The following is a 23522-nucleotide window of genomic DNA, read 5'->3' on the forward strand; positions in this document are numbered from 1 at the left end:
GGGATGGTCCTCCCATCATCCCAGACCTCTCACTTGGGACTCGGCTGGCTGAAAACCAGCTGCTTCAGGGAAGGAAACGGCCCTGAAAACCACGGCCCTGCAACCCTCCCAGCCTCCAGCCCGAGCTAGGGCGTGGGGATGGAGCCCAGAAGCTGGTTCTGGTGCTGGATGTGGCCGTGACGGATCGCTCCCGAGGAGGAGAAATCCCCTGTGCTGGGAGACGAGGAGGCAGCACGGTGCCTTTGAGCTCCCCATCCCTGGCAGATCCCTTCCCCGGTGATGTGTGGACCCTGCCTGGCTCCTGGCTTGCAGCCCACCAGCTCCTGGAGCCAGCGGGACATCGGCTGGGACCTCGTGCTGGAGCTGGGGGCAGCGGAGGCAGGAAATAAGTGACATATTTCCAGCAGCTAACGGGAATGAGTCACTGGAGGAGCAATCTGCCCTGGGATCTGCGAGGTCTTCGCTTCCAAGGGTCTCTTGACTCGGGGCTGGATGCCCTCCAAGGGGATGTTCTGCACTGGCCACATGCTGAGGATGTGAGGATGCTGCCTGGGTGATGTGCTCTGCCTGGGGCCAGGCGGGACAAATGGCCATAAAGCTCTGCAAGCCCCTTCCTGAAGGGGTAAATAAGTGGTTATGGAGCAGCACGGAGCCCATGGGGGGGGGTCAAGCTGCTGCTGAGTGGGACCATGGCTAGCAGAGGGCTCGGTGTCACTGTCGGTGATGCTTTCTGACCCTCTCCAAATCCACTTCACCCATTTTGGTCTCCTGCTCCACCCAAGCAGCACTGGATGGGGCTGCTCGGTGGCACCTCTGCTGTCCTCCTGCGTTTTGGAGCCCTGTGCTGTGAGTTGTGCCTCGCTCCTGCCCTTCTGATCTTCACGTTCAGCAGCTGTCGGTGCTGGGCCTGATGTGCTGCATCGCATCGGGGCTGCGATGAGAGCACAGGCGGCCACCTCCTTAGCTCGGGTTCTTCTCCAGTTTTCCAGGCAGATCCAGATCTTTCTGCCTGTCCTTTTAGCTCCCAAATTTGTGCACTTTTCTGGTCTCTGCTGTGCCTGCAGACAAGTGCTCATCCTGGGAGGACAGGCCTTCTGGAGCAGATGCTCACCCCTGACATCTGTGGAGCATCAATTAGCGGTCGGAGGCTTCCAACCCCAATTTGCGACGCTGGATTTGACCTCACAACGTAGCAGCGAGGGGCTCTGCTGGCTGCTGCTGGCCTCGTCCCATCTCAGCCCCTTGCCCTGCTGCAGGGGGATGTGTGGGTGCTGCTTCGGGGGGGGTTGGCAGGCTGCTGGGGGCAGGTCCCTTTTGCTCTGCTGTTCCCATCATGGATCATGGGCCCCCCAGCACGCTCCCCCCTACCCCTCTCCCAGGGTGCAGGGACCAATTGGGACCCCAGGATGCAATTTGGATCGTCATCCTTCAAAACCTCCCAGGGGACCTGGCGTGAGCAGCAACAACCCTGGGCAGAGCAAACCCTCAGCAGCCCGGGGGGGGGGCTGCGAGGTGCCGCTTGGCCAGGGCAGGTAGGGGAGCCGACAAGTCTCTACTCAGTAAAATATTTATTCCTCCATTATTTCACAAGAGTTGTTTTTACAGAAACCTTACAAAAATTTCCAAAAAAACACAGACATGCAAAAAAAAAAAAAAAAAAAATTAAAAATCCACCGTGGATCTTGTTACAAGTAATTGAAATGTACAAATAGAAAGGGAGAGAGCAAGCTCAGGTTACACTAATCCCTCCGTCCTGATACCCCTCCGTGGGTGCAATTTGCGTCTCGTCTCGGTGAGGCTCCGACGCTGACTGACAATCCGTGATAAGCTGCCAAGAGCGTGGCGAAGGAGGGGCCCGAAGATTAGGAACGAATGTTTTCAAATATATATATACATATAGATATTTAGTGAAGAAATATTTATTCCCTGCTTTTTTTAGGTTTACAGAAACGGCATCTGCAAACTATTAGATGGGTTTATTTTCATTAATGCTCGCAAAGAGGCAGCGACATTTATATCCCTGTGGTTTCAGCTCGTACGACTGGAAAAAGAGCCCCCTGTGCTTTCCATGGGAATGGGACCCCCTCGCCCCCTGCCACAGCGCTGTTCCTGGGGGGGTTGCTCTGCGGGGAAGCTGCCACCACCCCAGCAGCTTTTTGAGGTCCCCGCTGTGGCTATCCAGGGAGCTGCGTCCTTCCCACCCAGCAAAGAGGGGGAGAAGAAGAGCTGAGGACTCGGGTTGGGTTTTTGGGGTGAGCGCATCCCACTTGGGGGGTGCCTGCACCCCCGTGAGGGGTGGGCGGTGTTGGCTGTGCCCCCTCCCTGGCTGCAGAGCACGGGGCAGGGAGGTTGGAGCAGGGTAGGGGCCGGGCTTATCCCAGCTCGGCTGCTGTGGGGGCTCTGGGTGCTGGGTGAAGCCCCCAGGCAGGCACCACCTGGGGTGTCCCCGAGGTCCTGGTGTCACCGCTGGGAGCTGCACAGGGCTGCAGCCAGAGCCCTGGGGGGGGGAGAGGGGCAGGATGCTCTCGGGTGGGCACGCGAGGGGTTTGGGCGCTTTTGGCCTTGGCTTTACGCACCAGTGGGTGCTCATCTTGGTGTTCCCAGCCTTTGTGCTCAGCTCTGCTGCTGTGTTTCTGTGATCTCTCAAGGTCCCTTCCAACCCAGTGACAATTCTGTGATTTTTCCACTCGGTATTCGCTCCACCAGCCCGTCTCCCTTCTGCAGAGGCAGGGCTGGTGCCCTCTCCACCCGCCCAACCTGGCACTGGGCTGCTGCTCCTTGTCTTGGGTGCCGTGGCCTCCCGAGGACATTTCCCCTGGGCTCCAACCTCCACCACCCCAGCACCAGCTCGTCCCGCATGGCTGTGATATCAGAGCTGGAGCCCCGGGGTGAGGCCGCTTCCCCCGTGCCCGCTTTCCAAAAGGGAGCCCCCTGGTTCGGCTGCGTGCTGGGGTGGGGCGAGGGGGAAACCATTTCCTTTGGGCACGAAGACAAAAATGCCCCATGGAGCCTCCGGCCGCGGGCTCCGCGGCACATCTGCGGAGCTGCCGCCGGGGAGGCTGTGCCTCCGGAAGACGAAGCCGGCTCTGCCGTTGGCACGAAGCGCCGGGAGCCGCCTACTCAGCTGAAACCAACAGCTTTTTCCAATTTTCTCTTTCCCTGGGACGGTTCAATGACCTGGGGCTCTGCAGGATTGCTGGCAAAGCCCCGGCCGTGGGGCGGCGGTGCCTGGCCGGGGCGCGGTGATGTCCCCCCCGCAGTTCGAGGGCTCCCGGTGAGGATTTTGGGATGCTCCAACCCCGCTCAGTCTTCTGGGGAGGGGCAGAGCCCAGTGGGACAGGCACTGGGAAAGAGCCTTTGGCTTGAAAAAGTCTCCACCGAGCCCCACGGCTGGCGATGCGCGAGGAGTTGAAGGCACGGGTCGGCTTCGGCCGCACGGGCGAGCACCGCGGGTCGCAGCCCGGCACAAAGGGGGGGGCCCTAAAAATGGGCCTCGCGCAGCTTCGTGATCCTCCCGGCGCTGCGTGCCGGCCCTGCGGGAGGAGAAGACCCAATAACTCTTTGGCTCTCCGGGCAAGATACCCAAATTGGTCAAATCCAAAAGTCCAAGATCCTTCCATGTTTGGAAGCAAATTCTTGTTCGCTTGGCAAGTCTGTTTGTCCTCGAAGAGCGTGCGGGGGGTATGTGTGTGTATATATAGCCTTTATTATAAGGGTGTGCGGAAAAGCAAGTTTCTAACCAAGTTTGCTCCATATGTGGCTATAATTATGTGCCACTTCGCACTGGGACTTGACTCTACCTTCGAAAGGGAAGAGGAGAGGAGAGGAGAGGTGCTGAGCCGTCGGCTGGGCAGCGGGGTCGTGCCGGCCGGTGCAGGACCCCGCTCTGCGTCCTGGATGAGGCCACGGGGGGGTCTCCCCCGGTCAGTTCACGGTCGGCACCTGGTTCTGATGGAGGCTGAACTCTTTGGCTTTGAGGCGCAGGCTGGCGATGCTGTTGGCCATGTTCACCCCTTGGGTGGGCGTCGCGGTCCCGCTGGAGCTGTAGGACGGCACAGTGCTGCGGGGGGAGCGGGGAGGAATGAGGCTCAGCCCCCAGGAGCCCCCACGCCCCGCCGGCTTCCCAGCCCTCATCGGCTGCTCCCTCTTAGGGCATCTCCCACAAGAGCAGTCAAGGCTCTTCGGCATTTTTATGTGGCTGGACGCATGTGGGAACCCCTCGAAGTATGTGCCAGGAGGCCCTGCCGCTGGCTTTTGGAGAGCTGGGAACCGAAGGGACCCGCTCCACCTCCTGCACCGAGATGTGGGAAGGGTCAGCACGAGGCCAGGAGGGCCCCTGGTGGGGACCAGCCCCTCCCCGGCCCCAAAACGCACGGAGGCTGCTCTGCAGGGGGCAGAGGATGTGCAGCCAGGGCTGGTGTGGGTTCCCAAAACAAACCCGAGTGCGCTCCTGCCCCTAGTTCCTTTGACCCCCAGGAAGCTCCCCGTGTCCTCAGCAGTGGCACGGAGCTGGGGACGGTCCCTGCCCCGGAGCCCTGTCCCTGTCGGTGCCTGCACCCACCTGTACGGGGAGGTGCTGGTCCAGGAGAGGTACTCGGGGCTGAGCGCCGTGGGCCGCGGTGCCATGGGCTGCTCGATGGCGGCTTCTTGGCTGTAGGACTTGAGGAGCGACGCCGACCTGTTGGCCAGCATCGCCCTCTCGTTACGGCGGAATTTGGCCCTCCGGTTCTGAAACCAGACCTGCACGGGGAAGGGGAGGCGTTAGCGGGGTCCCGGGGACGTCCCCGCTGTCCCTCCCATCACCCAGACCCTGGTGGCGTGCGGGGGGAGGAAGGCAGAGGGGTCCTTCTTCTGCCTCACAAACCTGCGCTCACCTGGACCCTGGCCTCGCTGAGGTTCACCCTCCTGGCCAGCTCCTCCCGCACGAAGGCGTCGGGGTAGTGCGTCCTCTCGAAGACTCTCTCCAGAGCCTGGAGCTGGCTGCTGTTGAACGTGGTGCGGTTCCTCCGCTGCTTCTTCTTCCTCTTGGCCGCCCCGCGGCTCGGGCTCAGGCTCTCGCCTAGGGGGGGGAGATCCCAGAAGAGGCCCCGTGAGACCCCACGGACCCCACCAGTCTCGGGACCAGCCCCGCTCCCCTGGGCGCGCGTGATGGCCACACGCGCGCAACCCTGCAGCATCCACAAGAATCCAAACCTATTTCGGGACCTGCTGGAGTTTGGGGTTAAACCCAGCACCTTTGGTGTCCTCACGCCTGGCTCAATCCCTCCGGCCTCTGGAGACTCCCGTGGGGCAGCTCTCATCCCAAACCCAGACCTCAGAGGTGCCCTGGACTTGGCCCTTCTTAAACCTTCTTAACCCAAGGTTCGGCACCAACACCCCTGAGATTTGGGGCTCAGCAGCCTCCGGAGCTCCGTCGGAACAACACCATCCCACAACCAAAACCCCAATGCTCCCCAAACCCCATCCACGCAGCCAGGGAGAGACACGACCGTGTCCCTTGGTGCTCAGCTCCCCCCGTGCTTGTTTCAGCCTCCGCTGGCTCGTGGCAGCACGGGGCGCAGGGTGTAGCTTCATTTCTCCCTATCGATCCTGGGCTTTCCGCCAGGCCGGGATTAATCCGCTCTTTGTCACTAGATCCTCAGGTTTAGGCAAGTTTGGGAAGAATTTTTTTTTTTTTTTCTGATACCCGGCCTGCTGCCTGCGAAGGCTTCATGGGAAAGGCATCGTGCTGCTGATCTTCCTCCTGGAGGTACTGGGTAATTATTTTTTCCGTTAATAAAGCATCTGGATCCAATCTGTACCTACTGGTGGGAAAGTATTTGGGAATTATTTGAAATGTTAATAGTTTTATGGCATCGCTCGGATTCATAGCAGGGTTATATTCGGGTTTTCTGTTCTGTATCAGTGCAGGGGCCACGATGGCAGGAATTACTGCTCCCTGTCTGTGCTGAAGAAACAAATACTTGCTAATAAGCTATCCTGATACTTATTAAATAGATGTGCAGGGTTCTCAGACGATATGAGAGCAAGTAACAAAATCTACTGGAAAAGATCTTCACTCCCCTGCTTCAAGACACCACCGAGATGTCGAGCAGGAGGAAACGACGTGTTCCAAGATCTTAAGGCCAAAAACCCCTTCTTGGCCCTTAATTCCGAATAACTCAAGCTGTGAAACCTCTGCCAGCAAGCTCTCCACCAAGCCCCTTGGGTCCCTTTGCGCATCACGCTCCGGGGCAGCCCGCCCCAAAACACGAATGGCTCGGGGGGTGCAGCAAGAGCAGGAGGGGCTGCAGGTCGGTTCTCTCCATCGCTGGCCATGATTTGGAAGGAGCAGGTCAATTTTCCAGGGCTTGGCCACACGAGGACCAGAGGCAGGGGCTGGGATCTCCGGGTGCCTCCAGACCCATGGTGACCCATGGGGGGACCGAGCAGGAGGCGCAGGGACGCGGCACCGTCCCCGGTCCCCGGGCGCACGCAGGGATGCTGCAACATTTTGGCCGTGATGGGGCCAATCTGCTGGGACCGTGGGGGAGAAAAACAATCCTGGGGCTGGAGGGGATGGCCAGGAGGACAAGCAGCTCCATCCAACCCCGTGGCATTGCTTCAGCCACCGTCTCTTCTGGTGCTCTTTGGGTGCCTTTGGACCTTGGTTGGCCGTGTGCTGGGCTGGGAGCTGCCCGTGCTGCTGTAGGTGGGCCGTGGGCTTCTCGGTAGGGTGGAGATGTTGTGGTCGGTGTCGTGCTGGTGAAACGTGGGGGTTTGGGGCCCTGCTCCTGCCTGGGAGAATGCAGGCTGCCCCTCGCTGCAGTTGGCGGAAAGGCTCACAAATAAAATTCCCCGGATTCCCTCCAAGCCCTTGTTTCTGCCGCTTCAAATGTTCTGCCAGTCTCCGCTTTCCAGTTGCCCCTTTTAGTTAAACTCCTTTTTTGGTCCTGTTTTCCTTCAGCGAGCTAACGAGCCGCTGGATTAAAATACATGGAGGCCGGCCGTGGTTGTCCCTGAGTTTTTTGGGAGCCAGGGACCGAATCGGGGCCACGGGCCGGGAAGGACGTGCGGGACGGAGCGGGTGAGCGGTGCCTGCTCCTGGGCTGTGCTCGCTTTGGAGGCTCCTGGAGAAGCGTGGGACCTGGTTTTGGGTCAGAAAGTGCTGTCCCCCACGGCCCCCACCCAGCTGGCTCCGAGCGATGGTTTCAACAGACCCCTATGAAATGTATAAATAAAATTTATGGACCCCATTTGATTTCCTCCTCCGGTTCAAATTCTGGCTATAGGACTTTTCCGTAAGCGATGGCTGCTCTCACCCATCCTGAATTGGAAAACAAAAATAGGAAAAGAAAAAGGAGGAGAAGGGCTTGCTTAACTTGACTCTCAAAGCACCCAGGGAGCGGGGATGGGGACAGGTTGGGTCCCATCCCCATGTCACTGCCACCGTGGAGCCCAAAGACCTGCTGCCACCTCGCTGCCAGCCGGAGGGAATCAGATTTAACCAAATTCACCGAAACCTTCATGGAAGAATCAGAAAACCTTTCCGCACCCTGCTGGCTTTCCAAGAATGAGAGTTGCAATGGCCTGAAGTCAAAAACAGCTCGACGCTGAATTTCTTTTGCCCCCAAAGCCTCACCTGGGGAGGCTGGGGGGAGGTTTTGGTGAAAGCTGAGCCCCCAAGTTTGTCACTTGTAACCTGGGGGGGGGCTGCCAGCGGCGTGGCCGGGGCTTCGGTTGATTGACCAAGCCGGAGGTCAGAGGGGATGTCTGAGCAACCCCCCCCTCGCCTCGGCGTATTTATCTTCCACTGATTATGATTTCCTCCAAAGGGAAAAAAAAGAAAAAAAAAGGAAAAAAAAAAAAAGAGAAAAGAAAAAGAAAAAAGAAAAAAAAAAAAAGAAAAAAAAAAGAAAAAAAGGAAAAAAAAGGAAAAAAAAGAAAAAAAGAAAAAAAATGAATAAAAAGCATGGGGAAGGGGGCAAAACGGGGATACCACTGCTGCCCAGCGAAGGATGGCACTGGGGAGGGCAGAGGGAGCTCAGCATCTCGCACCGCCCCACGGCTCACGGCACGACACGTCCCAGTGGGGCCGAGCACCAGGGATCCCAACACGGGCATCCCCCAAATCGCTTCGGGACCCCCAGCCGTGCCCCAAATTGTGCTGACGAGGGCAGGAGCCCCGCCAGGACCGCGTGCTGCTGGAGAACGGCCCCGTGGCGGGGACAGGGGGCGGGGGGGGAGCGCGCGGTCGTGGCCCATTTGCAGGAGCAGTGGCCCCAGCGCTGCGGGGTCAGAGCCGTGTTGGTTTAGCTGAGCACGGAGCGAGCCCTCCTTTTCCGCCTCTTGCCCTTTTCCTCCCCGTTTTGACTCGTTTTCCGCAGGAACGCCGCGCCGGGCTGTGAATTGGTGATCCGTGCCGGATTTCCACCCGGGCTCCAGCTCGGATTTAGGACCTCGGGGCCGTGCCCAGCTCCAGCGCCGGCCTCGTGGGGATGCTCGCGGGATCCTCCCCACCCTCCAGATGGATTTCGCTGCTCCTTCTCCTCCCGTGCTTTCCATTTTCCATCGCAGCGCCGACCCCGAGCCCTGGCCCGGCCGCAGTTGTCTGCCGTTAAATTATTTCACACGTCCCATTTATTTGCGAGCCCTTTGCCAAAGCCCTTTTAAGCCTTAAATTCCATCCCCCCCCCCCCAAGCCAGATGATCAAATCTGCCCTACCATTTACTTTCCTGCTCCTCCTGGAACAGCATTTTTTTTTTTTCTTCTTCTTGGGTATAATTTAAGGGTTGAAATAGCCTGGAGGGAATTAGCTGTAAATTCTTCCTAAGACAAATAAATTCAGCCCTCGAAGTTTCTGCGTTTCTCGAACTGTTGAGAGACGTTTTAGGTTTGTTTTACTTGAAATAATGATCGCGGCGTATCTGACCCTCAGGCTGCGGCCGGCTCTACCCAAATAAATAGCTTTTATTAATTAAGGTTTCTCCTTAACAAATAAAACCCCAATTTGATCTCGGCCGGCTGAATTAGCAAAAATAAACAACTGGTTCTCCGGGCACTTGATGTGGATTTAACAAATTAACGCTGGGCCTTCATCAGGGAAGCCGCAGGGTGGTGGAGGCCTTTTACAGCCAAGAAATCCTTTGGAAAAACAATGTCTTGCGTTTCTCCCATGGTCTCTCTCTCTCTCTCGGTAAACATGCGGACTGCCTTCATCCCGTTAGATACTCGGGGGAAGCGAGGAGGCTCCAGCGCTGACGTCCGTGCGCGGCCGGTTAACTTGTTCCTCGCGGCCCCGTAATTGGGGAGGAAGCGCTGCCCTCGGGGTCGTGCCGGGCTCCCTGCTCCGGGAATTTCTCCCTCTGGGGGTTTCCCCCCCTGCCCTGCTCCGGATCCTTTTTTTTTTTTTTTTTTCCCGTAACTTGCAGCCGAGTTGCCCGAAGCAGCAGCTGGGGGCATTGGGGCTGTGCCCTGGATGGAGACGTGGAGAGGGGTCTGGTGGGCACGGGGCTGGTGGTGGAAATGATGCTGGGAACCACCCCACCTCTCACCTCCCCAAATCATCTCCGAAAGCCCAGGGAAGGTGAGGAGCAGCTGGAAGCTCCCGCAGAGAAACCCTTGGGGCCACCAGCCCCGGGGTGCCGGCGCCCAGCTTTGCTCAGGATGATGCCGCATCGCCCAAACCCACCCCAGGACCACCCCATGGGCATGGGGACGGGGGGTCCCGGGGCTGCCAGCCCCACTCTGGGCTCTCCTGCTGTCGACACAGCCCCTCCAGCCCCTGCCCCATCCCAGCACTGTTCCCTGCGCCTCCAGGGCACCCCCAGCGCCCCCAAAACCCCAGCAAAGCCCCAGCCTCATGGGGGGAACCTGGAGAGACCCAGGGGGGGGTCCAAATGTGCTGAGTCCGAAGGAAACTTTCCCGGCTCAAGTGGCCTACATGAAAAATTTAAGAGAGGGGCAAGTCCCAGCTACCGGAGAAACATTACAGCGAAATGTTTCCGAGGATGTTTCACCTCATTAATTGTGAAAAAACTGAAACGCTGACACGTTTTTACAGGCTGCCAGTTTTGCTGGGGGGGGGAAAGTGTCTCCGTTAAAAAGGGAGCAGCGAAAAGCCCGGACCAAGAAAGAGGCCAAGGCTGTCCCGGGAGGGTCTTCGCCTCCGCTCACTGACAGGCAGCAGCCCGACTGTTTTATGGTTATGGAGCCGCCGCCGCACCAGCCAGCAGCCACCCAGAGCCGTGGACACCCACATTTCGGCAGGGTCCTGCCCTCGGGGGGACCCGGGGAAAGGTTTTGGGGAAAGGGCAGCGGGACCTCGTCCTGCATCCCCGCGGGGATGCGCCCAGCCTGGGCTCCAAACCCTCCGTCGTGGCACCAAAGCCACGGTCACCCATCCCTATTGATGGCACGGTGGGACCGTGGGGGTTTTATGGGGTCTGGGGGCCAGAACGAAGCTGGAAAAGAGCAGCCCGGTCCCATGGGATGCTGCACCTCGTAGGGACGGGCTGAGCCCCGTGGCAGCCACTCTCACAGTCCTGCACCCCGCTTACCCTGGTGGCACGGGGAGAGCTCAGCGATTTGGGGGGGGGATCCGGGCTCCTGGGGGCACACGGAGCCCTAAAAAACTCCCCGGTGCCAGTCCCGCTGTGGGATGCCTCTTGAAAATGCCCCAAATTTGGGCAAAAGGCCGATAGGGAGGCTATCAGGACGCGGTGCGCGTGGTGGGGCTGTGCCTGAGGATGCGCGCGGAGCACACAGCGGACGGGGGGCTCCTCGGGGGGCTCCTCGGGGAGTGGGGGGGGGACACGCTTGTGGCTGGAGCTGGTGGTGCTGAGCCAGGCCGAGCTCCGAGAGGCACAGAAGCGGCGGGGGACCGGGAATTTTTAATTTTCTCCTCCCCAAAAAAACTGCCAGCCCCCGCGGCGGGGGCCTGCGGGCCAACAAAAGGCGCTGGCTCTGCCCCAGCCGCCGGTGGGGAGCCTCCCCGGCCAGGAGGCATTTTTTTTTGGGGGGGGGGGAAGTTTTGCCTTCATCTGCCGGCCAGGAGAGCTCTGTGCTGAGCCCCGGGTTGCTGCTTCGCCCTGCCAAGGGGCCCCCCCGGGCACCCACCCGGGGCGCAGCCTCGCGGTTTCACCGGTGCCGCCGGTGCCGTGCAGGAAAACAGCCGAGAGCGGGGCCTGGCAGCGCCCTGATGGCTAACAGATGTGGGAACGGGATGCTGGGGGGAGCCAGGAACCGGGGAGAGGGGCAGGAGGAAGCTGCAGAGGTTTGGGACAGCCCTGGGGGACTCCGGGGTTGGTGGAGGGGTGGGGAGAGGGGATGGGAACTGTGGGGTGGGGGGGGGTGGGGTGGGATGGGATGGGATGGGATGGGATGGGATGGGATGGGATGGGGATGGGGATGGGATGGGGATGGGGATGGGATGGGATGGGTTGGGATGGGATGGGATGGGATGGGATGGGATGGGATGGGATGGGATGGGGATGGGATGGGGATATGGGATGGGATGGGGATGGGGATGGAATGGGATGGGGATGGGATGGGGATGGGATGGGGATGGGATGGGGATGGGATGGGGATGGGGATGGGGATGGGGATGGGGATGGGGATGGGATGGAGATGGGATGGGATGGGATGGGGATGGGATGGGATGGGATGGGGATGGGGATGGGATGGGATGGGATGGGATGGGATGGGATGGGATGGGATGGGATGGGATGGGATGGAGTGATGAATGGTGCTGGGACTGATGATACTGGGACAGACAATACTGGGATGGAAGATAATGGGATGGACGATACTGGGATGGACGATACTGGGATGGATAATACTGGGATGGACGATACTGGGACAGACCCCGCCATCCTGCCCCCAGGCCGATGGGGCCAGATGCTGCTTCCCTCCCACCCCACAGCCACAACCACTTTCAGACCCACTTGGTGCACCCAGAGCCGTGACCCCACAGCTCCCCCGTCACAGCCACGGAGGTGCTAACACCGCTCACCTGCCCTACCAGCAGGGCACTGGGCATGTGCAGCTAATTAACGCTAACGAGACTCGTGCAGCACCCACCTGCGATCGCAAAAAACCTGCTGAAAACTCCTCTCCGACTACAAAATGGATTTACCCGGGGAGGGGGGTGGGTGCCCTGCCCGTCCCGGCGTGGAGTTTTGCAGGGTGCCCCGAAAATCAAAACGCTGAGGGGTGGCTGCGCGGCAGGAACGCCGTGTAGGGGGCTGGCCCCCAGCCAGAGCCCCCTGGCATGGCAATCGCAGCCTTCCTCTCCACCCCCGGCACAAAAAAAAAAAAAAAAAAAAAAAAAAAAAAAAAAAAGTGGTTTCTTGAAATTTAATAAGCAAAAGCCCGTAGCGAGCCAGCCCCAATGGCATCTGGCACTGAAACCCAACACCAGCCCTCCAGGTTAGAGCGCAGCCCTAATTGCATTAGGGTCATTGCCAAGACGGGGGGAAGAGGGCGTGCAGGGACCAGGGGGGGACGGCGCAAACCCCACTGGACCCCCCCTCAGGCCAGCTCTGGGCACCGGGACCAGCCCCTGGCACCCGTCTGCCCCTCTGCTCCTTCCTGAGCCCGGCTGGGGGCCGAGATGCCACCGAGCGCCCGTGTCACCAGCGGGCACCGACAGCAGCACCTGCCAAAAACCCACCCTGCAACCCCCGGCCACGGGTCAGGGTGCCAGGACGGGGCCATCGGCAAGTTTGGGTGGGCGAGGGCCGGGCACGAGGTGCCTGCGGGGACCCCGTCCCCCCCCCCTTCCCCTGCTCCGAGGAGCACCCCGTGGGCGCCTGCACACGCATTCATCCTGGAAACCCTCGCCAGGCAGCGGAATTGCTGTCCTTCGGTCTGGTTTTCATTTGAGGTCGGTGGCCTCTCGCCAAATTTATTGTAAAACATTCATTTTAATAAGTGGCTCGTATCTTTTTTCTTTTTTTTTTTTTTTTTTTTTTTTCTTTCTCAACCCAACCCATTTAACCGTTTCCAGGTTAAGGCGCAGGGTCCTGGATCGGGATCCCCGGGGGCAGGTGCTGGCTGCGGGAGGATGCTGGGGGGGGGGGCTCGGAGGTGCTGGGGTAGGGGGGCTGCTTTGGGGTCCTGCTCTGGAGAGGGTGGCAGAGCCAAGACCCTCACGTTCAGCACACCAGCACCGTCCCCTCGGGTTCCTTGGGGAGACAAGCGCCTTCTTGCCATGCTCGGGACCCCAAAACCCATCCAGGAGCGCTGTAGGGGACACACTGGGGCTGCTTTTTGGGGTCCTGGGGCACCATTCAGCAACCTCTGGGTTCTTTTCTATGAACCTCGTTAAAATGCACGACCTGATGGGTACCCTGGTGGTGCCGGAGCCGACGCACACCGAGGGGACAGTGCCTGGTAGTTCAGTTCCGACATTTGTTTTAGGTTTCACAACCCCCTAATACTAATAGAAATGCTGCAGTGTCTTTTAATTTAAACGCAAACAGTTATTTTTTTAATTTAGGAATCCCCCTGAGGTATTTACAACCCCCAAATTACAGCCATGTGGGCCGGCCGAGGATGAGAAAGTGAAATCGGGGCGGAGGCAGCGTCCCACGGCCACGGCCGTGCGGGGCTCGGGGCGCGATGCGGGGCTCCCCCATCACCAATCCCCCCCGATTTGGGGTGCGGTGGGATCAAAACTCATCAAATCTCCTCAATCCCACGCACCAAGGGGCTGTGCTGGGATGTTCCTGCCCCTCTCGCAGCTCCTGCATGGCTCGGGGTTCAGCGCGCCTCCCCCACGGTGGCCCCGCAACGTCCCTGCTGGATTTGGGGTACGGCTTGGGGTACACTGCAGCTCCCCAACCACCACCACCACACCATGCCCTGCGCAGCTCAGGGAGCGAGGGAACCCCCCCAAAAATCTCCTGCTACAGCTCGGGGGGCAGTGCAAGCCGCTCGCAAACTCTGCCATGCTCTGGGTGGCTTGGGGTTGTGATGCCACCCCCAAAAAATGCCATGGTTCTGTATCACTCATGGTTCTGTATAGGGTGGTGATGCCACCTCCCTAAAAACCACCATGCTCTGTACAGCTCGGGGTGCAATGCCCCCCCCCCCAAAAAAAAAAACCATGCTCTGTAGATCTCCTGGTGCAATGCACCTCCCCAAACAGCCGTGCCCTGAGCACCTCAGGGTGCGACGCCACCCCCCAAAAACCCCCAAACTCTGCACACGGTGCAATTCCCCCCCCCATAACACCCCCATAACACCGCCATGCCCCGCACACCCCATGCTGCCATCCCACCCCCCGCTAACACCCCGCAGACCCCGGGGAGCAGCCGGCACCTCGTGGAGCCACCACCACGGCCGCGCTGCGCCCTCTCCGGGTGCTCCCCCCCGGGGTGTGTGTGTGTTGGGGGGGGGGGGGGCCGGGCTGTGCCCCCTCCCCTGTGCTGCCATGTGCTCCCCGGCGCTCCCCCGGCTCCCCTGCCATGTGCACTCCAGTTTCCTTGCGTGTGAAGCCTGCAGCCTCTCAGATTCAGTGGCTGGAAAGGATGGCGCCTCCACACATCTGGTTCAATGCGAGAGCCTGGCGCCTGGCTTAGCCACAGTCTCCATTCAGAGCCGCACAGACTTTAATAGACTCATACAATTCTTCCTGATCTATCGCTGCAGCCGCAGCTGAAAAGCTGCTTTATTATACCCGCTCCAAAAAGGGGGGAAAGAGGAGGGAAGGAGGAGGGGGCCGCCGGCTGGCGCTGCCGCTCTCTGAAGGCTCCGGAGCCCCCCCGGAGGTTTCGCTCCAGCTCCCCCAGCCCGCCCGCTGTCCCCCCCCAGACCCCTGGGGCAGGGAGCAGCACGGTGGCGGCCTCGTTAGGTCCTCTGCTTAATTAGCGCCTGCCCTGGGAGCTGCTGTTTGCAGCCCGGTGCCAGGCACAGCTTGGTTCCCAATGGGGACCCCGCTTGCGCTCCTGGTGTCCCCAGCGGTGCGCCCTGCCCCGAGGGGGGACAATCTCTCCAGATCCTCCAGAGCCAGCGGCCCCTTTACCCCCTGCCCCACTCGGGGGCACGCAGGAGGGTCCTGTCCCCACAGCATCCCCCGTTCCCTGTGCCATGGGGGGGTCCCTGGGGCAGGGAGGGATGCTGCTGGTTTGGCTGCGCCGTGGGAAGGTCGCGCGCAGCCACGCGTCCCTTGGGCTGGGGATGCCTCGAGGGGGAGGGCGTTTTTTTCTTTTTTTTAACAAATTCTCAGAAATTTGGAGGTGTCCAGAAAAAAAAAACCTTTTCTGCAGCACGGTGGGAAGCGGGTGATAGATCTTGCCCTGCAAGCCCGAGGCAGCCCCTTCCCAGCAGGAGCTGGCCCCATCCTCCCCGGCCACCGCCAGCCCCACGCAGGGGATGGTTCCTCGTGGCCACCGCTGCCCGGAGCTCGTCCCCTCTTCCCCGCTGCTTTTTCCAGCCGGGATAAAACCCATCTGTGTTGGCCCTGAGCTAAACCCTTCCCCGTTCCCAGCTCAGCCCCCGACCCTGGCGTTTTCCAGGATGCTCCGGGCTTCCCCCATGGCACGGGGATGCTGTCCCAGCCTCGCCACCCCCCGCGGGATAAATCCTTCCAGCTGCTGCTCCCGCCGAGCGCGCCGCAGGCAGGGACACGGTGCCAGCCCGGGGGACGCCCAGGCTCTGCCAGCCCCGAGCCGCCGGGGGCTCAACCGCAGCAAAGCACCCGGGCCCCATCCTGCCTCCAACCCCATCCCTTCGGCTCAATCATTTCACAGCCCCCCCGGGGGGGAAAAAATTGCCAGAGGAAAGCAGCCCTGGGAAAGGGGGCGATCGCCCCGCTCCCTGGGAGAGGGGAAGGGTTTGTAACGAGGCAGCCTCAAAGCCCTAAATCATTTCATCAGCCTCCCAGCTACAGACACACGCCCAGGCTCTCTTAAAATGCTGATTCGTTGAAATTCGCCCATCTTGGCCGTGCGGAGCCGAAAATTTCATATTTTTCCTGTGAATCAGCCCCGTTCCCTGAAATAACAGCCCAAAAGGAGAGGGGAAATAGTCTCGCACTGAGCTGTTCCTGGTCATGCTAGACATAACAGCCCGGGGGGGGCGGGCAAGGTGTCCCCGTGTCCGGGCTCCCCCAGGGCTGGGCACGGCGGCACCGGGCACCCGGAGCTGCTGGGGGGGCTCTTGATGGAGCAGGGCAAAGCCCCGTGTCCCCAAATCACGCAGGACCCCTCTGTCCCCTCCGGACCCCACCAAGAAAAGGTTTCCACACCCAATCCTTGCTGGAAAGGAGGGGGGAAGGAGCATCCCCTGCGGTGCTGCCACCGAAAACCCAGCTCGCTGGGGGCGCAGAGGGGAGAAAAATCACAATAGGGGGGAAAGGGGAATTTCCAGGTGCTTGGTTTAGGATTTTTTTGTCTTTTCCCCATGGCAATGGCTCGCTTTACCCCGGCACAGATGCGAGCAGCCCCGCAGAGCCGTGCAAACGCTGCAGGACGCGTGCTGGTAGTGCTTTGCTGGGAAGGGCTCTGAGCGCACAGCACCGCTGCAGGTCCCCGAGCTGCGAGGTGTTCACACCGGGAGGGGGGTCCCGGAGCCCAGCTGGGGGCGTTCAGCCCATTTCTGGGCAAATCCAACCCAAATTGGAGCCCAGGTGGCACCGGTCTGCAAGGGCTTGAAAGCAGCCCGGGGGCTGGGAGCATCCTCCTAGGGCATGGAGGGGAGGGTGATGGTGAGACCATGGCACCCTTGGGGGCTGGAGGAGGATGGGGAGCAGTGGTTCTGGGGTACCCACACCCAAAACCCCATTTGTAGCTGGGGTATCTCCGTGCCTGGCAGTGGTTTGTGCTGTTTTGGGGTGGTTTGCAGGGTTTTGGGATGCGCAAGACCTGAGGACCTGTCCCACTGCACCTGGGGGACCACCAGGTAGGATGGGGGGGGTCCTGCAGCAGGAATGTGGGGTGACCATGGTGGGGGGGGGGGTCCCCATTTGGGGAGGGGGTGTCTGGCTGTAGGGTCTGTGCTGCAGACTGGGGGGGGGTTAGGACACAACCCCTTGCCCTGGGGTTTGCATCCTTCCCTGTAGGGCAGGAGATGTCCCCACACCCTGGGGACAACGACGGTGGCACGCAGCCCCTGGGCACCACGGCCACGTGGATTCTGCTCCTGTCCCAGCCCCGTGTGCCACCCGTGCTGGCTGTGCTGGCCTTACAAGGACCGAGGCAGCTCGCCTCCCCCTGCCCCCCCCCGGTGGGGGAGGCACAGGGGAAATTTCTGCGGATTTAGGGCTGAGATGTGCCAGTCCCCATGGGACTGCACTCCCCTGGGCCAGGCGCAGGGGTTGGCCATGAGCTAACGTTGCTGTCCCTAATTGCAGCCCAGCGCATAAATACCCCAAGGAAGGAGCCCCCAGGGCCCCAAAGGCACAAACCAACTCTTTTTCCAGCAGCCGAGGTGTCCCCGAGCTGTGCCCCTGCCTGGTGGGGACACGCGGCGTTTGGGAAGGCACGGCACAAACGCGTTTTGTGACCTAGGACCCCGGGAACTTTTGGGACTGCTTAGGACAACTGGCCAGCCCCTGACCCCAAAAGTGAGTCATTTGCTGTCACCAAGCCCCTGCTTCACCTCTCCTTTTTCCATCTGCCCTTGTTTGTGTAATTAAAAGGGATTTGCTGTAATCAAATCAACCTCAACCCCCTCTGCCCCTTTGGGTGCAGCCTCTTGCTTCACCCCAGGACCAAGGGCGATTCCTCCACCCCACATCCTGGCGAGGGGATGGGGAGAGGAAGGGTCTGGACCTGCTGGTGGGGTGCCCGGGACTGCCACCCAGCCCCATCCCATCCCCTGCTCCCATCTGGGACTATCCAAAATCTCCCGGCGTGCAGGCGATGGACACTTTCTCCCCCACCCCACCCCATCCCTGGGGATGCTCCCATGGGGTCGCCGCCCTTCCCCGAGCCCATGGCAACCTCGGCTCACGCCAAGCTCCCAGCCAGCCCCCAAAGCATCCCCCGGAGCCAGCGCCCGACCCTCTCTCCCATCGGCAGGCAGCACCAAAAGGCCGCTCATTGTTTGAAAAGCCATCAGTCAGGGCCTGCTGGCTAAAATTACCCTCCTGCTTTATCATCTTGAGAACATTAAGGGCTGTTGTTAACAGATGTTTCGCGTTACACATTATTTGTTAGTCTAATGAAAGGAGGTGAACAAGCTTTCAAGACCTCAGAAGTTGTGCGGAAGGTTTTCGCCGGGAGGCTGCCGCGCCGCTCCGGGGGAGGACGGGGATGGGGACGGGGACAGGGACGGGGACGAGCCCTTGCTGCCCCCGTGGCATTTCCTCTGCCGCTGTCCTGCCTGGCTTGTGGGGTTTCTGCCTCTTATCTTTGGGGAGAAACGCGTCGCAGAGCTGTTATCTGTGCCCAGCCCTCGGCAAGGATGCGCTGGGTGCCCTCGGGGCTGGGTTGGGGCAGGGGCTGGGCAGCCCAGGACCCCAAATACAGGGCTGTGGGACTTGGGGTGCTGAGGAAGGGCCCGGATCCTCCTCAGGAAAGCACAAAACCCTCCCTTTTCCAGCATCCCCAGGCCATGGTGAGCCCTGCACAGAGGACGGGGTGCCTGCAGCAGGTTTGGGGCCACCCTTCCTCAGCCCAGCAGCGCAATGACCCCAATAACCACCGCCCAACCGGACACCGAGCTGCACCCTGCGGAGAGACATCGGATACAGGGCTCGTTTGCTCTGATAATTAACCTGCTGCCACCAACCCGTGGGGCTCCAGACCTGCACCCGGCAGGAGGAAAAAAAGCGAGGGTGAAGAGGAAGAAGAGAGAAGGCGCCCGGAGCCCGTTTCGCTTTAGGGCGACGACAAAAGCCAGAGCTACCCGAAAAAGCTCCTCTGCTGTCACCACGCTGATGCACAGTGAGGTCTGAAGGGCAAGGGCAGGGCTTTCGCCTGGTATTTGGTGTTTCCCTATCCCGAATTCGGAAAGTGCATCCCAGCCCCGGCGGTGCCAGTGGTAGCAGCCCCACAGCTCAGCGTGTTCTGGGGTTTTCTCGCTCCGTTTCCTTGATCATCTTCCTGCTGCTTCCAGCTCCCATCCCTTGGGTATTTCCTTCCCTCTCCAGGTGGGATCGTGGGGAAAAAGGTTTCCATTCCTCCAGGTGCCGATGGTGTCTTCGTCCCGCTGCCTTCGCAGAAGCAGGTGCCAACGGGAAGCATCCCCCTCCTCCAGCGGTGCCAGGATCAGCGTGCCAAAACCCACAGGGCTCTGCCCCGAGAAGAACGGGCTTTCAGGGTAAAAAAATGGGCTGGGGAGGATCAGCCGGCCCCCTCGGATCTCTCTCTGGTCCTTGCAGCACTCCTGGACCCCGCTGAGCCCCTTTGGGGTGTGCTGGGATTTCAGCAGTGCGGTGATTTCTCTGCCCTTCTGCAAACAGTCCCGTGAGCCGAGCTGTAGGATGGGGTGGGGGTCCGAAAGCTGTGCCCGCCCCGTGCTGCCTGCAGCCCCCCCGTATGGTCCCATCAGTGGGCGAAAACTTCCCCCGTGGTCCCAAAGGCAACGTGAGAAACACAAATAAATCCCAAAGGAAGGGGAAGGAGGATGGAAAACACCACCAAAAGTACCCGAAACCACCCCAGAAAGCAGCCCCCAGCCCTCAGCACCCCCAGCAGGGTGGGGGGGCTCTCCCTGCGGGGGAAGGAGGTTGTGCAGGGAATAATTTGGGGGCAAGAAGGGTGCTTCAGCCCCAAGGCACACACACAAGGAGGGGGCACGGGGAGCTCCCTGCTCCCGTCAGGACCCCTCACTGCAGCTCCGGGGGGGCCGAGCCCCCTTCCCCTGCCCATGGCACGAAACAAACTGGGGGTACCCAAACCCAGCCCGGCAGCAGGTTTTGGGGCTGCGCCTCCACCCCGAGCTTCCCCAGCCCCTTCTCCCTTCCAGCACCCCGAGGGGGCTCCGGGGGGGCTTCCAGGGACCCCAGGAGCGGGGCCGTGCAGCGGGGCCGGGGCCAATCCTGCTCGCTCCGGAGCCGGGATGCGCCCGGGCGCAGCGGATTTGTCCCGGTACAAGCGCTCCTCCCGCTCGGACCGGACGAGAACCGGGGCACCGGGACCTTCCCCGGCCCCAACCCCGTCCCCAGCCCCCCCGGGACAGGATGAGACCCGCTCCGGGGGCTGCGCTCCGGGGGCTGCACCGGCTCCCACCGGCTCCCACCTCTGGTCCGGGGGGGAGCGCACGGACAAAGGCCGGTCCCGGGGCCGGTCCCCCCCGCTCCCCCCGGGGTCGCCTCCGCTCCCGGGGCGCAGAAACGGTCCCGGGGAGCCCCTGGAGGGGGGGGGCGCAGCCTCGCAGCCCCGGCACGCAGCGGGAGGGAGCTCGGCACCGGCACGCCCGGTGGCGGCGGTGTCCCCAAGCCCCCGGCGCGGTGTCCCCGGCCGGTGCCGTGCCCGTGTCCCCCCTCCTCGACCTCCGGTGCCTCCCCCCCCCCCAGGCGCGGTGTCCCCCTGTCCCCGCTGTCCCCCTGTCCCCGGGCTCTGTGTCCCCCTGTCCCAGCCGTCGGGGGCTTTCGGGGCGGCGGCGGCTCCTCTCCCACCGGCATCCCGGAGCCCCCCCCCGGTCGCCCACCTCTCCGACGGCCCCCCCTCAGCCTCCCCCCGCCACATCCTCACCCCCCATCCCGCCCCCCCCCCCAGTTGGGGTACCCCGAGCCCTTTTGTCCCCCGTGCTCAGCGCTGCCCACGGGCCGTAACCTGGCCCGGGGGGGGGGGCAAAGGGGTGCAGGGGGGTCACCCCAACCCCAAGGCTACCGGGGACAGGGGGGGGACATCCCGGGGCGGCGGCACTCACCGTCCTGGGGCGCTGCTTCGCTGCCGCTGCTGCCTCCCGACGGCTCCGGCATCGCCTTGCCGCCCCCGGCGGGTGGGGGGCCGGCTGGGGGGGTCCCGTTCATGCCGGCCGCCACCTCCTCCAGGTCGAGGAGGTGGCTGACGCTGAAGTTTTTCCGGCCCTGGGGGTTTTCGGGAGGCTCCGGAGCGCGCACGGTGCCGGGGGCGAACGGCTTGTCCATGGCGAAGGCTGGCGCCGAGTCCATGGCTCCCCCCCCCAGCCCACCCCGAGGTGCCGGGCCGCTCCCCGGCCCCTTCCCCTTCCCCTTCTCCACCCTCCCCCCCCCTCCCCACAACCCCTTCAAGTAAATAATAATAAAAAAATAATAATAATAATTAAAAAGGCAAAAAAAATAAATAAAATAAATCCCGGCTGCCCTGCGAGTCCGGCTCCCTCCCCAGCCCCTGTTCCGCCTTGTGCTGACGTCTGGGGAAAAAAAACCACGCTCCCAGCCCAAACTTTTTTCCCCTGCTCTTTGCTCTGGAGCTGTTCAAACAAACGCCCCTGCTCCGGAGCCGAGCGGGGCGGCCCCTCGCCCCTCGCCCCTCGCCCCTCGCCCCTCGCCCCTCGCCCCCCGGGCCGGCGACCTGCCCCCTGCCAGGGGCCGAGCACCGGCGGCAGCCCGGGCGCAGAGCCCGGGGGGGGGTTTGGGGGGGAAAGGTTTATGGGGAAGGGGGGCCAGAGCCCCGCTATCCCTTCTTTGCCCCCCCCGCGAGCCCCCCCAGCCCTTCTTTAAGTGCTTCTATCAACAAGTGGAAGCGGGGGGGGGGATGCGCTCCCCCGACCCCAAATGGGGCTGGATGGAGAGGTGACCCGCGGGTGACGGGGGGACACGGCCCCCTCCCCTACCCCTCTTTTTCCACCTCTCCCCCCCCTCCTCTAAGCCCCAGCAACCCCGGAGCAAGGTCACCTCTCCTGGGAAAAGCCTGGCTCTCTCGCCTTAATGAGATAATTACGTCCTGCACCACAGTTAAAAACTCATAGGCTGCTTCCCTTGGGGCTGCGAAAGAAACCTCCCTAATGAAAACCAGCCGCCGGGAGAGGAAAAAGGACTTTTTGCCCCCCTTCTTTTAAAATCCAATCCCGCTAGGGCTATACGTGTGTGTGTGTGTAGATGGAGGAGGCGATGGGAGAGAAAGGGGCAGAGCTGGGGGGGGGGTTTGGGGCTGGGGGGCGATGGGGCCGCGGGCGCACGCGGATGGCGCAGGGCGCACGGGGGTTTCGAGGTGAAATCGTGCAAGTTTGGGTGCTGGAGGCCGGCTCTGAGCTCCCAAAAAGCCCTGTCCCGGGGAGGCGAGCCCCCGGCTGAGTTATTTTCACGTTTGTCGCAAGCTTTTTCCTTGCGCTCCCCTCTCCCCTTCAAGTCGGAGGCGTGCGGGTTTCGAAGCGAGCCAGCGCTGCCAAATCTGATCTCCCTGCCGGGGGGAAGCAGCTTCCCAGAGCTCGGCAGATTGGAAGGGGTGTAGCTGAAGGCAAGATTTTGGCTCTCCGAGTCCGCGGGGGGGCTCCCGCAGCGTGCAAAAAAAAACCAAAAAAAAACGAGCCAGCCCGGCCTCCCAACCCCCCTCCTGCTTTTTTTTGGGGGGGCTGTTTTATCACCCCTCCTGGCCCCGGGGTTGAACACAGGCCGGAATCAGCTCCGGATCCCCATCCTCCCCTTGCCCGTGTAAACCTGGAGGTGGTGTCACTCCGGTTTTGCCGTGCCACCCAGCATGGCACAGGGCACACGGGTGGCACACGGGTGGCACACGTCGCCGCCAGCCCTCCGGACAGCTTTGGGGGGCACCGTGCCACGTGCTGGGGCCGTGTGAGGAGCCACCTCATCCCCTCCTTGACCCAATATCCGCATTATTCCACTTTTTTTCCCCGCGGTGGCTTCCAGGACATGCTGTCCCCAGGACGGGGGGGACACCGGGTGCTGCACAAACAGCTCCAGGGACAGCCTGGACCCTGCGGGTGGTGGCGACCCCTTGGAGCTTGGTGTCCTGGTGGCGATGCGCCCGGCTCCGTCAGGGTTTTGGGGGTTATTTGGGGGGTTGGGGGGCTTGGGGGTTGTTGGGGTGGGAGGGGGCAGCCCCGGGCACTGTCCCCCTGCCTCCTCGCTCAGGGCCAGAGCTGGTTCTGGAAGCGTTTGGCTCTTCCAGGGGAGAGGCCTTTCGCTCAGCCCCTGGCATTAAATAATTAAACGGGGGGGGAATAATCGTCGGCGAAACCCCCTCGGGTTCGCACTTCCTCGGGCCCTGTGATTGCCGATAGTTTTTTGGGTGAAATATGACCTTTTTTATGATCAAAGGGGATCGGAGTTCCAAAGGAAAGTGAAAAAAAAAAAAGAGAGGGAGAGATAAAAAAAAAAAAAAGAGGGCAAGCATTTTCTTTTTCCCAATCCTAGCGGTCTGGTAAAGTTTCTTTAGACATGCAAAGATTTACACACCTTTCTGCAGGGTGCCTTAAATTACCCTCCGACTCTTTACACATTTCCATGAGCAGAGCAAGAACAGTAAGTCATTGAGAAATTAACTGGCCTCGCAGTAATATCCCCTGTCGGCCTTTCAGAAGGAGAATGTCTAATGACTTTTTTGAAGTAGAGGTCAGGGTTTGCTTTTTTTAAATAAAACAATCTGTATTAATGCAATTTCCTTTTTAGCTCTAGGATTTGCCTTTTTTTTTTTTTTAAGCATCA

The 23522-nt window shown here is 61.1% G+C and overlaps 1 protein-coding gene and 1 long non-coding RNA gene across 3 annotated transcripts; one reads left to right on the forward strand and one right to left on the reverse strand.

The window, feature by feature from the left end:
* Positions 1–1553: 1553 nt before the first annotated feature.
* PRRX2 (paired related homeobox 2) lies at positions 1554–21791 on the reverse strand. Of its 2 annotated transcripts, none has more exons than XM_068656497.1 (4): positions 20804–21791; positions 4875–5059; positions 4562–4740; positions 1554–4042 (listed from the first exon to the last, which is right to left on the reverse strand). In XM_068656497.1, the coding sequence occupies exons 1-4, from the start codon at positions 21045–21047 to the stop codon at positions 3925–3927; spliced, it is 726 nt and encodes a 241-aa protein (XP_068512598.1). In that variant the 5' UTR covers positions 21048–21791; the 3' UTR covers positions 1554–3924. The 2 variants fall into 2 exon arrangements, with proteins under 2 accessions (XP_068512598.1, XP_068512597.1); XM_068656496.1 differs by having other exon boundaries at positions 1554–4060; positions 20804–21779.
* LOC137842470 (uncharacterized) lies at positions 16653–19642 on the forward strand. The gene is made up of 3 exons (XR_011089075.1): positions 16653–16885; positions 17337–17549; positions 18530–19642. It is a non-coding gene; the product is annotated as an uncharacterized lncRNA (long non-coding RNA).
* Positions 21792–23522: the final 1731 nt, after the last annotated feature.

This window comes from Anas acuta, chromosome 20, assembly GCF_963932015.1.
Source record: "Anas acuta chromosome 20, bAnaAcu1.1, whole genome shotgun sequence".
Lineage (NCBI taxonomy): Eukaryota > Metazoa > Chordata > Aves > Anseriformes > Anatidae > Anas > Anas acuta.

Coding starts and splice junctions, on each gene's coding strand:
- PRRX2 (XM_068656496.1), bottom strand. CDS start 21,047: ATGGACTCGGCGCCAGCCTTCGCCATGGACAAGCCGTTCGCCCCCGGC. Junction 5,060..20,803: donor CGAAGCAGCGCCCCAGGACG/GTGAGTGCCGCC, acceptor TCCCCCCCCTAG/GCGAGAGCCTGAGCCCGAGC. Junction 4,061..4,561: donor ACCAGCACCTCCCCGTACAG/GTGGGTGCAGGC, acceptor CTCCCCCCGCAG/CACTGTGCCGTCCTACAGCT.